Source organism: Anopheles darlingi, chromosome 2 (assembly GCF_943734745.1).
Source record: "Anopheles darlingi chromosome 2, idAnoDarlMG_H_01, whole genome shotgun sequence".
NCBI classification, from domain to species: Eukaryota; Metazoa; Arthropoda; class Insecta; order Diptera; family Culicidae; genus Anopheles; species Anopheles darlingi.
Window position 1 is genome coordinate 91,671,902 of NC_064874.1, and position 14,946 is coordinate 91,686,847.

The 14,946-nt window shown below is 47.5% G+C and overlaps 5 protein-coding genes across 5 annotated transcripts in view; 4 read left to right on the forward strand and 1 right to left on the reverse strand.

Annotated features, from left to right (window-relative positions):
* Nucleotides 1-2,130, forward strand: part of LOC125952893 (alpha-tocopherol transfer protein-like) — a 2,782-nt gene extending 652 nt beyond the window's left edge. The window contains exons 1-3 of the mRNA XM_049682653.1: nucleotides 1-323; nucleotides 1,198-1,653; nucleotides 1,805-2,130. The exon at nucleotides 1-323 is cut by the window's left edge and continues 652 nt beyond it. Of these exons, the coding sequence (XP_049538610.1) occupies nucleotides 1-323; nucleotides 1,198-1,653; nucleotides 1,805-1,839 (814 nt within the window). The 3' untranslated portion in view covers nucleotides 1,840-2,130. The remainder of the gene's footprint in view (nucleotides 324-1,197; nucleotides 1,654-1,804) is intronic.
* A 1,691-nt stretch (nucleotides 2,131-3,821) lies between these two features.
* On the reverse strand, nucleotides 3,822-5,388 carry LOC125952894 (clavesin-2-like). The gene is made up of 6 exons (XM_049682654.1): nucleotides 5,143-5,388; nucleotides 4,955-5,049; nucleotides 4,736-4,889; nucleotides 4,360-4,664; nucleotides 4,140-4,290; nucleotides 3,822-4,080 (listed from the first exon to the last, which is right to left on the reverse strand). The coding sequence occupies exons 1-6, from the start codon at nucleotides 5,321-5,323 to the stop codon at nucleotides 4,043-4,045; spliced, it is 924 nt and encodes a 307-aa protein (XP_049538611.1). The 5' UTR covers nucleotides 5,324-5,388; the 3' UTR covers nucleotides 3,822-4,042.
* A 471-nt stretch (nucleotides 5,389-5,859) lies between these two features.
* Nucleotides 5,860-10,071, forward strand: LOC125952892 (alpha-tocopherol transfer protein-like). The gene is made up of 6 exons (XM_049682652.1): nucleotides 5,860-6,197; nucleotides 8,318-8,412; nucleotides 8,486-8,639; nucleotides 9,218-9,522; nucleotides 9,592-9,742; nucleotides 9,818-10,071. Exons 1-6 carry the CDS (start codon nucleotides 6,014-6,016, stop codon nucleotides 9,853-9,855), a joined length of 927 nt encoding a protein of 308 aa, XP_049538609.1. The 5' UTR covers nucleotides 5,860-6,013; the 3' UTR covers nucleotides 9,856-10,071.
* A 412-nt stretch (nucleotides 10,072-10,483) lies between these two features.
* Nucleotides 10,484-12,234, forward strand: LOC125952880 (probable cytochrome P450 9f2). The gene has a single exon (XM_049682635.1). The coding sequence runs from the start codon at nucleotides 10,522-10,524 to the stop codon at nucleotides 12,106-12,108; it is 1,587 nt and encodes a 528-aa protein (XP_049538592.1). The 5' UTR covers nucleotides 10,484-10,521; the 3' UTR covers nucleotides 12,109-12,234.
* Nucleotides 12,235-12,675: 441 nt separating this feature from the next.
* On the forward strand, nucleotides 12,676-14,651 carry LOC125952882 (probable cytochrome P450 9f2). The gene has a single exon (XM_049682636.1). The coding sequence runs from the start codon at nucleotides 13,067-13,069 to the stop codon at nucleotides 14,648-14,650; it is 1,584 nt and encodes a 527-aa protein (XP_049538593.1). The 5' UTR covers nucleotides 12,676-13,066; the 3' UTR covers nucleotide 14,651.
* The last annotated feature ends 295 nt before the right edge of the window (nucleotides 14,652-14,946 follow it).

Sequence of the window (14,946 nt, forward strand, 5' to 3'; positions counted from 1 at the left end):
ACATGAACTGAACGAGACGCCGGAGCGCAAGGTGGTCGCGCTGGAACAGCTGCGCGAGTTGCTGCGCGCCGAACGGAAGCTCACGGTGCCGCTGGACGATGAGAAGTTTCTGCTCAAGTTCCTACGTCCGCTGGCGTACGATGTGCAGAAGGCATTCGATTGCATAAAGCACACGTTCTCGATGAAGCGCAACTACGGCAAGGATTACTACGATGGACGCATCAAACCGTCCCACATTCGGCACATCTACGACTCCGGCATGGTGACCTTCCTGCCACAGCGCGATGACGACGGGTGTGGCATCTGTGTAACGCAACTGGGACGTAAGTGTGCTCGGTTTTAGAATTACTGATGAGCCGAAAATATTCGTTCGTTCCGTGTCCGCCGACAGACGCGATGTAGCGTTTCCCAAATGGCCTTCCTGATTCAATCCGTTGCCGGGACGAGTGGCCACTTCAGCTCAACCGAAGCGTGTTTGGTTTGGTTATCGCGCATTTGGTATATTTTGTGTACAAATTATCATCCATTACTGTGCGCTTCCTGTATGAAGTGCTCGGCATGTAATGGACGGCCTAATGGTTTTGACATTTCGGCTATTTATGGTAACGTTTGGTGCTATATGATTGAGTAATTTAATTTATTTGTGATCCCAGCCAGAAAAATAGAATATTTGGTAGCTTGTTTTCAACTATTACTCAAAAGTTTCTGCCAGAGACATCACCCATTCAACATTACGCTGTGACACAGCTACGATATGGAAAGAAGATTCTGGATAGAAATAGATCGTTTTCTTGGAACTGGATCAGGTTCCCGGGAACGTGATGGAGCCGCTGTTGCGGAAGATTCCATATGATTAAATGCAAAAGTCATCGACGATCGCACGAGTGATCGATGCTTAGATGCTATTAAATATGCATTACCCTCGTGTCTCGCGGCGTTGATGACGTACAAAGTGTCTGAAGGGACTTTCAATTCCTTATTCCCACTGGTCATGGTCGTCTATGGCTTCGCTAGACGAACAGCCCCGATGCGGCAGTGGCGGCCACGCACTGTGTGATCTTGCTTTCTCATCTGTGACCACGACCTTGAACAGGCGACCAGTGCTGCTGGCGGCGACAACCAAACAACCAAACAACAGCGAACGGTAAACGAACGGCTGCCTAATGAACTCCCTCCTCTCCTCTCTCACACCGGCAGACAAATGGAACACGTCGAAAATCTCCATGTATGACGTGGTGGCCCTGTTCCGTATCAACATCGAGGCCTCGCTGATGGACCCGCTGGTGCAGATGAACGGTATACGGATCATATTCGACTTCGAGGGGCTATCGATGTCGCACGTGGCTCAGGCATCGCCCAAACACGCCATGGTTAGCCTGCAGTGGATCCAAAAGTGCTGCCCACTGCAGCTGAAGAGCATCCACATCGTCAACAACTCGATGCTGTTCAATGTGCTGTTCACGATCTTCAAACCGTTCATCTCGAAGGAGCTGCGCGATAAGATGCACTTCCATAACCGCGACTTTAGCTCGCTGACCAAGTGTATCAGCGCCAAATGTCTGCCGCCGGCCTATGGTGGCACACTCGATGCCCCCGGATGCGAAGGTCAGCTACTCGGTGATTTCATGCAGCTCTACGATAAGCACTACGAAGGTCAGTAGGTCACATTCGAGCCCGCACGCGATGGGCTATGCTCATTCGTCACCTACTGGTTTCCCTCCCTCCCTCCGACATTTTACTATCTCTCTCCCTCTTAACCTCACTCTCTCTTTCTCTCTTTTCTCTTGTTTTCTTCCCGCAACAGCCTTGGACTCCTTTGGATACGATGAGAGTACGTAGGATAATTAAACAGAAGCGGTCAGCAAGCCGTCCAATCTGTGATCAATGCCGCAAGACCTGCTGTGGCCTTTCGCCAACTGTACTTGCACCGTGCATGGGTGTGTTTAATATTTTATTTTCTTACTGTTGATGTGCACATGCTCACATCCTCTTTCGTGATTGAGTATCGCAATCCCTTTTCCATTGCGCTGCATCGTCTGCAGGTGGCCTTCAGTGCGATGCTGAGTTTGCTAAGTAGTCTGTAAGTACGAATGCTAGAAAACGAATAAATAGAAGATGACATTTTCACTACGAAGTTTGTTTGGTCGGTTTTATTGTTGTCGTAGTGGCGATTATAGCAGCAAACACCACCATTTAAGTCAATGATGTATGTGCTTATTATTCTTCCAACTATAAAGTAGGACAATCGACCGTCTCCTTCTCCTCGAGCGAACGCCACGAGCAATCAATTGGATTATCACTCATATCCAACGAGGTAACGTTTGGTGATGTATTGGCAATATCGAAGGAGGCGATTGAATTGAGGGCCGCATCAATGTGCAACGATAGAACAGGAATGTGCGATAAATTTAGATGAGTCAAATGATTCGCCCGCACAGAAATGTACGATAGATTTGCAGGTAAAGTTGGACTGTTCAGCTCCACTGAGCACAAATGGTTGTTTCCTACATCCACACTCTTTAAACCGGTCATTTTAGCTATCGAACCGATATCGAAATGAGTGATAGAATTGAGTTTCAAACTGATTGTTTGTAAGGAAGTCACGTTTCCCATACAAGAGGGTACCTCTGCTAGGGCGTTAAACATTAGTATTAGCGTATGTAGTCGAGGGGTATCCCAGTGGCACATATCCAAATGGTGTATCGGATTGTGGAGCAATATGACGGTGGTAATACTCTGGCTGCGTAAAGATCCGGTAACAGCTTCTATCTTATTCATTTTTAGATCCAGTAGTTCCAGCAGCGGACAACAATCGAGGGTATTGAAATCGAATATTGGTAAAACGTTTGTAAAAAGACAAAGCTGTCGCACTGCCACCTGACACGATTCATCTGGATCGCTATAAACGTTAGTTATTGAGTGCATGATACGAAGCATAAACAATGAGGTCATGTTGCAAAACTCTGTCATGTTCAATTGCCGCATCCATGTATCCGAGATAGTAAAGTTTGACAAGGCAGTCAAGTTTTTCAAACTTAGCGGAATCCTTTGAAGATTGCTCTGTCTGATGTCAAGCTGTACCAAACGATCATTCTTGTGGAAGAACATTGAAGTTAGTCCCGTGTTTATGATCTTTAGATGAACGATTTTAGTATCTCGGGATATGATCAAATGTTTCATTTCAGGGGAGTCACTTATCCTTAACATATCGTGCGGGTATCGATCAAAGATTGACTCTGCAACAACCTGCTCGCGAACGTTTTCTAATGTGAACCACGTATGAGCTGGGCTTGTTATCGTTGTGAAATTGTTCCGCACGCATGGCTGTCCTTGGCACTGGGTTGGATGTGCCACAATAAGTTGAAACAAGAACACCACCACAAAATAACTGCATAAGCAAAATTGGAAAACATTAATCACGCATCACATATTTTTTCAACTTGATTTGATTTGCTTACAAACGATAGAAACTAAAATAATGCATATTAAAGGCCCGAATATAAGCAGCGGCACTGGTATATTTCAGCGGAGTTATCAGCTAACTGTGGAGAGGAACTTATATCAGAGAAAAATGCTTCAGGTGGACCATTTTCACGATACAATAGGGATGAAAGTGCCATTAATGCGAACATCATTTTGTGTCTTACTTGCTGGAACTAACGATTGTGTCGCATATTAATGTCACATCACCACAACAATATTTCATCTAATCAATTCTATAAAAAAAAAAAAAAAGGTGATCAGTGTTACATTACTTTGCCCTAGCTCTATGTTTAATTATATTGAGATTGTATTTTTTATTTAGAACGAGTAATAAGAATGCGCATACAGGGGATATCATACAACCAATGTTATTGATAGGATTATAGATTACATTAAACAAAACGAAATCAATACGTAAAATCGAAAGCATCAGAACAATACGAAGTCATTACTATCTTATACACGATTCACAAGCAATTTATTTTATCAACTTAAACATATTCTTATGTTGCTGGGGAGAAAATGTTCCACATCGGCGATGGGGCTGCAATTGTTGCGTTCATTTCTCCTGTACGGTATAACCGTATTTGCTTGATTCTGAAACGGAGATAGAATCGGTCAAACACAAGTCATTTGCATGCGGCCGCTTCGATTACCTTCCGATTTGTCTTTGTAGCAATCCAACAACTGACCAACGATTGATCCATCGTACTCTGGCAGCTCATAGTTTCCACCCAAGAACGAGGGCAACGATGCTGGATCAATGTGTTGGTGCAGCGACTGTTTGTCGGCTGCGTGCAGGAATATCTGAGAAGGCGATCGCAAGATCAATATTCAATGAACTGTTCGCGCTGTGCAAGTGGCTAGCAAACTCACCCGCTGGCTCCACTTCTTGCCCAAGAATGGTTTGAACACTTTGAACAGAAAGTTGAACATCCGTGCATTGTTGACGATGTGAATACCTTTGACACGATACGGTGAGTTCCGTTGACCATAGTCGACAATTGTTTTGACGAATTTGGGCGAAAATTGTCCGATATGCGAGAACGACAGATTGTCAAAGTTGACGATGAACACTATACCGTGTAACTGTGTCCGTGGTTCACGACCGATCGCCTCCATCAACATGTTTGTTGCGCGAATTAGCTTCAACGACGATATCTTCGAACAGTTCCATTTTCCTTCCGAAATCAACAATCGATTTGTGTTTTTTTTGTTTTTGTTTTAAGTGTAATCCCCACTTCATGCTTACCTCCCATTTCCATGTACATAATTCTACGGCCATGCTGATCTCGTTTTGGCAATATCTGCACCAACCGGTCCGTAAATACATCAGCAAGCAGTTCGGTGGATAATCCCCTCAAGATAGAATCCTCCTTCTGTTTCAGTTTGTAGTATGCTTTCATCTGCGTAACGGAAGTTGATCGTTTTTAGGCAGTCGAAACAGAGTGTATTTGAATTGTATGTTTACCATCTCGAACGTGCTGTCCGCATAGTACTTTTTGGGGCGCAAGAATCGCTTCAGAAAAGCAGCCTCATCGATCGGCACCAGTAACTCTTTCTCGGCTGTAAATTGATTAATTGATAATCAATACGCCGATTACGAAGTGCAACTGCAGTAGCACCACACCATCACAAACATTATTAACAGTCACTTACCGCAAATCAGCTCACGAAGCTCCTTGATGGACGCCAAAACAATCTCCGGTGTTTCGCGCAACTCCTTCGCCGCTTTTTGCTTAGCCGGTTCGTCCGTATATTCCTCCAGATCGAACGACAGTTCAATGCCCTTTCCAAAATCTATGCGTGGCGTTCGTAATTCGTCCAGCTTCAGTGCCATCGTCTTGAAATTGCCTTCCTGTTGGTTGCTCCAATCCGCGACGATGCTGCTCTGATGTTCGGATGGTGAAGGCTAAGAACGAAATGAAAGAAAGAATTTCGTCGCCTGCTTTGGGGGCGGCTTGGGGGTTCTGCTCGTGCTCGCGAAACAAAGCAGGCCTCACACTCACACAGAAACCGGTTCAAAACAATTCGACCCGACCGGACAGGAACGTGTCTGTGGCTACAACAAATTTCGGTTATTTGGGTTTTTTGGTGTTTTTGGTAATGTATTTTACGTGATGCAAGAACTAAAATTAGAATATCTGATCCAGCTTATGGCTATTCGCATAGAGGTGCCAGTTTGATCCACGTTTTTATGTTTTAGCGGACGCGAACGCCTCAAAGCGCGATTTGTTTGCTCCGACAAGCGCATTGCATACTTTTAGGAGCATCGTGTCACGTGCCGGCCGTTTTCGTTGAGTTCTCCGCCAACAACGTGTGTGGCGACCCGCGATAGTAACAAAACGGCGACGCACCTTCATTCTAACGCGAGAAGGCGTCCGGAACGCATGCGCCTTCTACTATCATACCGCAATTTAGTGATCGCGAAGTCTTTCCAGAAAGAAAGCAAGCACAAGTAACGGAACGGTAAAGTGACACACGCATTGTAGTAAAGTTTGAAACAAACCGCGGTGTGCAAACAGTAACGATGGCGTCGTTAAAGTTCGATGATAATAAAGTACCGTACCTAGACCTTGGCAAAGGCTATCGGATCGCACTGGAGAACACCGAGTTTACCGATGCCAAGTCCAAGGAAAAGGCGGCCCGGGAACTGCGTGAAACACCGGAGGTAGTGGAAAAGTCAATGGCGGAGTTGCGGACGCTGCTGCAAGGTAGGAAAGTTCCTGACGGCCTATGGTTTCGAGTAAAGCGTGAGGGGAACGTGCGTGATTAGAATGTCATAATGACTGAGGACACCTGAGCACTGGTGCAACGTAGTAATATCGGTCGATCGGTCAAGTGTAAGCGACGTAACGTTCGCGAATGGCGCAACTGGCCGTTTGGTTGATGGCCTGGTGATCGTCACAGGAACTGAATTCGGGTGAACCACCCAATCCATGGTCTGCGCTTCCTAATAAGCGGCGATGATTAGTAGCGAGCCTCTCTTCCCGTCACATTAACATAAGCGACAATAAAGCAATGACGGAGGAGACAGACCGAAAAAATCCCCAACCAAGGCTGCAAAACTAGTTTGAAAGTGTCGCGTCTGCTATCGCGTATAATTAAATTTCCGCATCTAATGGAACGTATCGATAGCGTGTATGGGGTGAGACATTCTTTTTTTTTTGCGTGGTTATAGTCGTGAGCATATATTTACTCAGATGTGCTAAAACCTGCGGATGCACGGACAATGCAGAGCAGAGAAGGTGTGTGAGAGAAAGATTGATTTGGTTGTTTTCGTATGCGATTTTTTATACACATTCTGTTTGCTAGCGGGGCTGTGGTGGTCCCTGGAATATTCTGGAGAGGCCATCAGCAGAATGTTGTTTTTAAAGCATGCTTCAAAATACAAACCAGAAACCGTATCAGTCGCACAAAGGTAGGTCATAACGACGGCGCAACTATCTCTCTGATTACCCTGAGTTGCGAACCGGCTAGAATGCTCGCTACCGATCAAGGTAGACAACAAACGCCATCCTCGGATACTCCCCGTACTGTACAGAAGGCATTAGTGGACATGCGATGCTACGTTCTACTCGAAGCCGGAAATACAAACCACAAAGGGCATCGACTTGGCCGCCTGGTGGTCCTTCTCATTCTCCACTATCTACCGTTCAACCGTACGAACCAATTTTGTTCCGTTGCACGTGCTTTTTTTCGAACGATCAGTGAGCTCAGGTCGACCGTCAGTAACGTGTAGGGGAATGATTGTTGTTGTTTCGAATGACGCAGACGGATTCGGTTTCTGAATCTCACGCTCTTCCGTGGCTTTCATCGACTGTGATGGGACGATGATGAGGTGTGTTTTGCGACGACAACCTCCTTTGATTGGATACTTCATCTTTCGAGGTAATGAATCATCGACAGGTAGAAACGTACTTGCGTGCGTGCAAATGTTGTTATCATGATTTGATGTATGTGAATATGCTAAAGCTTTTTCAATAAAATTGCGCGAAACTATAATCACGTAATGGAAATGGCCTTTAGAAAGAAGATTTAGAATGTACGGAGAAGCTCTATTCGAATGAAAATGTTTCCTTCCATTACGAAGCGTCCGACAAAGCTGTCACATAAATCAATGCCTTGGCGATCTTGGCAATCTGTCACCCATGATGATGTTATGACCTGTATTTTACGAACTATCGCTGCAAAATATCTCCTTTCAATCCACTGAGGCGCCCCAGTGGCCACTTTATAACCGGTATAGTACACACGCTGCACGCTAAACCGCAACACACGTTATAGACAAAAAAAAATAAAAGAACCGATCACACAAGTATAACCTTAATCTGCATAAACTACTGAAACAATTGACCCATTCGATCGATTACTAGTTCACTGAAGTAGTCTCCAGGCGGTGGGGAGCTGCTGTAGGCGTTTGCCAGCCAGTTGACCTCAACCGGATCTCAACAGCAAAGGCGACCGGCCACCTTGGTAATCGTTGTGTGAAGCAGCTATCTATGCGATCGTCCACCACGTCTAATGATAGCCAGCGCTGGGAGTTATTAAATGCTCCGTCTCTACGTGTGCGACGTACAAATTGCTCGTTTGCACTCGACACACTCCCCTGGTTAACAGAATCGTACGATCGGCCGGGTTGAGCGTGCTCTTGACACGAGGATGTAGATCAATTGGACTCCGGAGGGGGGAGTAATTAGCTGCCACCGTGATCATGAACTTTGATCGCAAAAACCTCCAACAGGTCGCTCAGGGGCGCGGTGGAGGGATTTCCGGAACATTTTTTACATTGACTCGTTTGCTCATGTTACATTGACGTTGCTTCTACTTTCAGCGGAGAAGACTCTCTACATTCCGATGGAAGATGATCCCTTCATGATCAAGTTTCTGCGTCCGTGTAAATATTACGCACAAAGCGCGTTCGAGCTGGTGAGTTAGTGATCAAAGCCACGTGGAAAAAAACATCATCATCACTCCCCCTCTACCCCCTGTCTTGTTTTAGATCCAACGCTATTATCGCTTCAGAATGAAGCATCCCGATCTGTGCGATGAGCTGTACCCAGCGTCGGCGAAACACGTCTACGCGGAGGGACTGGTCCACTTCCTGCCACTGCGAGATCAGCATGGATCGCGGATTCTGGTGTTGGAGTGTGGCAGTAAGTAGAGCTCCCCTACCTCGGCGCCACCCACGGGAACGGGTTTCACTAGTTTTTTTCAAAAACCGGCATCGACTAACTCATCTGCACGAAAGATTACACCCGAACGACAGCGACGAACCCCAAATATTCCATTTAGCTGGCTGTGCGAACGTGTGCGTGTTGTGGCAATTTTTGGTTCACAGCCAGTTCGTTGATCTCACACTGAGCCAACGATGACGCACGGAGCGTGACAGAGAGATCAGCGATCAACGCTTCTCCAATCTCCGGATCGATTGAATACAAACAAACTTCTTTGCGTTCGAATTCCGCATGTAGAGTGATAAGGAAGCTTAGCATCTCGCGAAGTGGCCTCGTGTTTAACATAAACTATTTACTGAGTGAGGGTGTGCTTTTGGTTGAGCTAATCTCAAAGTGAAATCACGCTCTATTCATAACAACACCAGCATCCACTGTTTACTCCGTGAAGCATGCAATGGGTACAGCGTTCGAAGCGTTCTATGTTCTATGAGAAATTGCAGTGGATTATTTGATTCTGTTCGATGATTTTATCATTTTCCCTCGTACTATCTCCCTAGAAAAATGGAAACCATCCATCGTTTCGCTCAACGATCTGTTCCGCGCCGTTCAGATCGCGCTGGAGGCGGGCATGTATGAGCCGCGGACGCAACTGAACGGTGCGGTCGTCATTCTCGACATGGAAGGACTTGCCCTGTCTCAGATCATGCAGTTTACACCCAAGTTTGCTGCGATGGTACTTGACTGGATACAGCAATGTGTGGCAATGCGGCTCAAATCCGTACATATCGTCAACAACTCGTACCTATTCAACATGCTGTTCGCAATCTTTAAGCCATTCATTACGGAAAAGCTACGCAAACGGGTAAGACTTTGGCACCGATGAGATCGATGATGTTAATCTAATTGTAATGCTTTCCATCCCTTTGTGCAGTTATTCTTCCACCAAAAAGATTGGAGCTCACTGATGACTCACATCGATGCAAAATGCCTGCGGCCCAAGTACGGCGGAACACTCGAATGCTTGGAAACCGACGGAGCACTACTTGGAGAGATGTTTGAGCTCTACCACAAGGAGTATGAACGTAAGATCAATGCAGATTACTTCTTGAAAATATCCTTCTCTAATGTGTTTACTCCACAACATTATTCCTTTGCAGTTGCCAACTCTTTCGGATACCTGCGGAAGAAGGATTAGATTTTAGTAACCAGGCGCACTCGAAGATCATCTTCGTCAGCATATAGCACTAATGGGAGAATAGAATTTAAATCATGCTATAAGCATGTTGTTTTGTAAAATAGGGTTTTGTGGTTCTTCAAGTGGGGCTAGCCATAAACGAATGCCTGTTGCATTTGAGTACAATAAATGAATCAACCTGCACCAAACCAACCAAATGCAGCCATCGTTTCTTGTGCATGATGAAATAAATGAACGTTTTCGTGTAACATCCGTTACCGAGCGAACCATCTCAATCCTTTTTTGGGCACCATTTTCTCCTGCCACTGGTGTTAGTTGCTCGTTGCGAATCTGCAAATCATCATCGATTTGTGCAAATCATCGACCGCAGCACAATCCCTCACGATTTCAGTTTGCCAGGCCTTTCGGCATCGGCGATAAAGGCCGTTGCGGACACACAAACGTTCGCAAACGTGCGCCTGCGTGTTTGTAATCTTGAAATAAGCCGCTCCCCAAAATGGATTTGTTTGCTGGTGTAGTGGTGGCGCCAAATTATGTGCCGAATGTACTGTGCGATGCCTCAACAACAGTTTACTTGAGCGCGATTTCAGTTGTGTCTTAGCGTCTGGTCGCGTTAGACCCCCTTTACTTGAGTGACACATTGTGCCGGCGTTAGATAACATCATCATGTTTCCGCTGTGGGCGTTGGCCATCGTGCTGGTGTTGCTGTACCGCTGGAGTACATCGACGTTCGATTATTTCGAGAAACGCAAGATTCCTTACGTCAAACCGGTGCCATTTTTCGGGCAAGTGTTGTCCTTCTTCGTGCAGCAGAAGCACGCGGTCGATGTAGCCTCCGAGGGATACAAGATGTTCCCGAATACGCGCATCTCGGGCGTGTTTACGTTGCGTACACCCGCCTATCTGGTGCACGATCCGGTGCTGTATAAACAGATGGCCATCAAGGACTTTGACCATTTTACCGACCATGTGACGCAGCTATCGCTCGAGGATGATCCACTGCTGGCCCGGTCTCTGTTTTTCACGAATGGCTCTCGGTGGCGCCATCATCGACACGGCATGAGCCCTGCTTTCACCGGTAGCAAGATGCGCAACATGTTCGTGCTGCTGTCACAGTGTGTTGGTAACGCAATGGAACGATTGGAGAAGATCACGCAGAAGAAACCAGCAACGATGGAGCTACGGGATCTGTACTCGCGACTCGGTAATGATGTGATGACTTCGATCTCGTTCGGCGTGGAGGTGGATTCGCTCACCGATCGGAACAATATTTTCTACCTGAAGGGCAAACGGCTGGCCCAGATCGATGGTTTACCAGGACTGAAGTTTGTAATGTCCACTATCGTCCCTTGGTTTTTCCGCTGGCTGCACATCGGATTGCTGTACAAGGATGTGAATGAGTTTTATCTTGACGAGACGTCGAAGAACATCCGCTATCGTCAGACGAATAAAATTACGCGACCTGATTTTGTGCAGATTCTGTTGCAGGCACGCGAGAACGAGCTTAGCTCCGATAAGGCCGAAGATGAGGCACTCGAAAATGCAGGATTCTCTACCGCCACGACACACACCGTGGTGCCGAAGGATGGAGTGAAGCTGAAATGGGAGGATATCGATATTACGGCTGCCGGTGCATCGTTCTTCTTCGGTGGTATCGAAACGACGACGACATTGCTGTGCTTTACCAGCTACGAGCTGGCGGTGAATCCTGCGATCCAGAGCCGATTGAGAGAGGAAATCGATGAAGTCCGCGAGGGACTACCGGATGGGAAGACACCGACGTACGAGGTGCTGCAGAAGATGAAGTACCTCGATATGGTCGTATCGGAGACACTCCGTCGCTGGACCCCATTGGGACTCACCAATCGTCGATGCACGAAGGATTACACTTTCACCAACAGCGACGGAAATGTGATCACGATCGAGAGGGGTCACACCATCTCGATCCCACTGAAGTCATTCCATTTGGATGAGAAATACTTCCCCGATCCGCTGCGTTTCGATCCCGAGCGTTTCGAGGATCCTAGTGGGATCAATCAGGATGCATATGTACCGTTTGGCACGGGAATGCGTAACTGTATCGGTTCTCGGTTGGCACTGATGCAGGCCAAATGTATCCTGTTCTATATGCTCTCGAACTACAGCTTCGAACCCGACACCAAGCTCACCGTTCCAATTGTGATCGACGAAAAGTCTGCTGGATTGAATGCGAAGCATGGTTTCTGGGTGAACTTGGTACCGCGAAAAGTCTAGCGCACGATAAGATAAGCGTGATAATGATGACGATAAGCGATGGCCTTACATGGGCTTGCTCGATTTTTTGCCAGCTAACCAAAGGCTAGTGCTTTGTGATGCTCGATAGTAGAAGCAACTCCTGTTCCTTCATGATATTCTAATAAAACGAAACAAATCAGTTGACCGATCTTGTGTGTATTATTTTAAATTATCTTAACATCCTACGCATGATCAGTGGAAAACGCTTTGAACTATCTTGACTTGCTCTTAAGTCGGACATTAAGTGGTTTAAGTGTTGCTCAATAAAGAGGTTTATAAAAAAATAGAGTTTGAAGGTATACTAGTCTCCTGTTGAAAGTGAATATTACAGAGAATATGTTGCCGCGATTGATCTGAAGGGCACTGTGATGCTCGATGCAACATCTCAAACCAGGAAATTGCGCCTCCATCCGTTCAATTATATGATCACAACTACGGCGACAACCTGAGTAGCAGCAGCAGCAGCAGCGCAACACACAAACACCACCATCGTCGACGATCATATGTTTAGCTAACAAAACAAACAAGAAAACATAACGTGCCGATCTGTGACTTCATCGATTTGTTGGCCACGGGATTTTCAAGAGCAACATCAGACCAACATACACACACACACTCATGCACGCCCGTAGATAACCGTAACCGGCACCACAGATCCCATGACACCGGCTGGTTGGTCGCCAATCCCTCCTCCCTTCCCAACAGATGGCCACACATAAAGGTGCTCCAAACGGTTGGGGATGCTAGTGTTCGTGGCGCCGCCACTCCAGCGAGAGTTCGCTTGATGGAGCTGATCAAACAATCCAACAATCACGTTCGCGCCATTACCGCCTAGAGACACCGAAAACACGGGCGCTGTGCTGTCCGTCGTCGTTGTGACCCGCGAGTGACCGTGAGGAGTGCGTGCGTGCGTGCGTGCGTCCGTGCGTCCGGGGAGATGTTTTTGTTCTGGGCGTTGCCGGTGCTGTTGTATCTGGTGTACCGATGGAGCATAGCGACGTACGATTACTTCGAGAAGCGCGGCATCCCGTATATCAAACCGGTACCATTCTTTGGTCAGGTGTTGGCCTTTTTCACGCAGGAAAAACATGCCGTCGATGTGGCCTCGGAGGGATACAAGATGTTCCCGGATACGCGCATCTCGGGCGTGTTTACGTTACGCACACCCGCCTATCTGGTGCACGATCCGCTTCTCTACAAACAGATGGCGATCCGGGACTTTGACCATTTCACCGATCATGTGTCGCAGCTGAGCTACGAAACGGATCCCCTGCTGGCCCGTTCGCTGTTCTTCGTTAACGGTGCCCGGTGGCGTCACAATCGGGCTGGCCTCAGTCCAGCCTTTACGGCCAGCAAGATGCGCAACATGTTCGTGCTGATATCGAAGAGTGCGGGTGATGCAATGGAGCGGCTGGTGGCGTACTCCAACGGAGAACCATTCGCGATGGAACTACGGGATCTGTACTCGCGGCTCGGTAACGATGCGATGACCTCGATCTCGTTCGGTGTGGAGGTCGACTCGCTTACCGATCGTGACAATGAGTTCTTCCACAAGGGTAAGCGGTTGGCCCAGATTGATGGTTGGCCGGGAGTGAAGCTACTGATGACGACGCTGCTGCCCGGATTGTACCGACTTCTGAAGCTGGGCATCCTGTACAAGGATGTGAACGAGTTTTATCTCGAAGCGGTTTCGACCAACATCCGGCATCGGTTGCAGAACCTTCTGAAGCGTCCTGACTTTATCCATCTGTTGCTGCAGGCCCGGGAGGACGAGTTGTGTTGTGAGCAGCAGGAGGATGCGTCGCTGGAGAGTGCCGGCTTCTCGATGGCCACAACGCACGCCGTTGATGGTGATGGAGAGCGGCTCGAGTGGCAGGATATTGACATAACGGCGGCAGCAGCTTCCTTCTTTTTCGGTGGCATCGAGACGACCGCGACGTTGCTGTGCTTCATGAGCTACGAGCTGGCGGTGAATCCTGCGATCCAGAATCGTTTACGATCGGAGATCGACTCCGTTCGGGGTGAGCTGGTCGATGGTGTGACGCCAACGTACGAGGTGTTGCAGAAGATGAAGTACCTCGATATGGTCGTATCGGAGACGCTGCGCCGCTGGACACCGTTCGGTATAACGAATCGACGATGCACCAAGGATTACACCTTCACGAACAGTGACGGAAATGTGATTACGATCGAGAAGGGCATGAACATCTCGATCCCGTTGAAATCATTCCATCTCGATGAAAGGTACTTCCCCGATCCGCTGCGCTTCGATCCGGAACGGTTTGCAGATCCAAGCCGAATCAATCAGGATGCGTACGTTCCGTTCGGGACCGGATATCGGAATTGCATCGGCTCTCGGCTTGGGCTGATGCAGGCCAAGTGCATCATATTCTACATGCTGTCGAACTTCAACATCGAACCCGGTATCAAGCTGACCATACCGCTCGTACTAGACGAAACGTCAGCCGGACTGAACGCGAAGCATGGCTTCTGGATGAGTTTGATACCGCGCACCGCTTGATGGCGAGCCTTCCCAGTCGGCCTGATAAGATAACATGCCTGCCGGTGCCAAACCTGCACACTCGTACACGCTGCTGCTCACCTAGGCCGTTGGTGTGTTGGTGTGATTGTGATGATCGAAACTAGAGCATTGGAGTGGTGGCGCAAGCGACTCGAAAGTTTGAATGTTCCTAGCCCAAGGCTTGCTAAAAATAGCCAGTTATAATAAACGATAAACAGGTTAATTGTTGATAAATATAACCGTCATTGTAGTGGTCCCCCGGTCATCAGGGTTTTCCCTACACAATACTATCGTCC

Excerpts from the sequence above, each read along its gene's own strand:
- LOC125952882 (XM_049682636.1), top strand. The coding sequence starts at position 13,067 with ATGTTTTTGTTCTGGGCGTTGCCGGTGCTGTTGTATCTGGTGTACCGA.
- LOC125952894 (XM_049682654.1), bottom strand. The coding sequence starts at position 5,323 with ATGGCACTGAAGCTGGACGAATTACGAACGCCACGCATAGATTTTGGA. Across the intron at positions 4,665-4,735 it reads TATGTACATGGAAATGGGAG|GAAAATGGAACTGTTCGAAG; the intron begins GTAAGCATGAAG and ends TGATTTCGGAAG. Across the intron at positions 4,081-4,139 it reads CTACAAAGACAAATCGGAAG|AATCAAGCAAATACGGTTAT; the intron begins GTAATCGAAGCG and ends TCTCCGTTTCAG.
- LOC125952892 (XM_049682652.1), top strand. The coding sequence starts at position 6,014 with ATGGCGTCGTTAAAGTTCGATGATAATAAAGTACCGTACCTAGACCTT. Across the intron at positions 6,198-8,317 it reads GTTGCGGACGCTGCTGCAAG|CGGAGAAGACTCTCTACATT; the intron begins GTAGGAAAGTTC and ends TTCTACTTTCAG. Across the intron at positions 8,640-9,217 it reads TCTGGTGTTGGAGTGTGGCA|AAAAATGGAAACCATCCATC; the intron begins GTAAGTAGAGCT and ends CTATCTCCCTAG.
- LOC125952880 (XM_049682635.1), top strand. The coding sequence starts at position 10,522 with ATGTTTCCGCTGTGGGCGTTGGCCATCGTGCTGGTGTTGCTGTACCGC.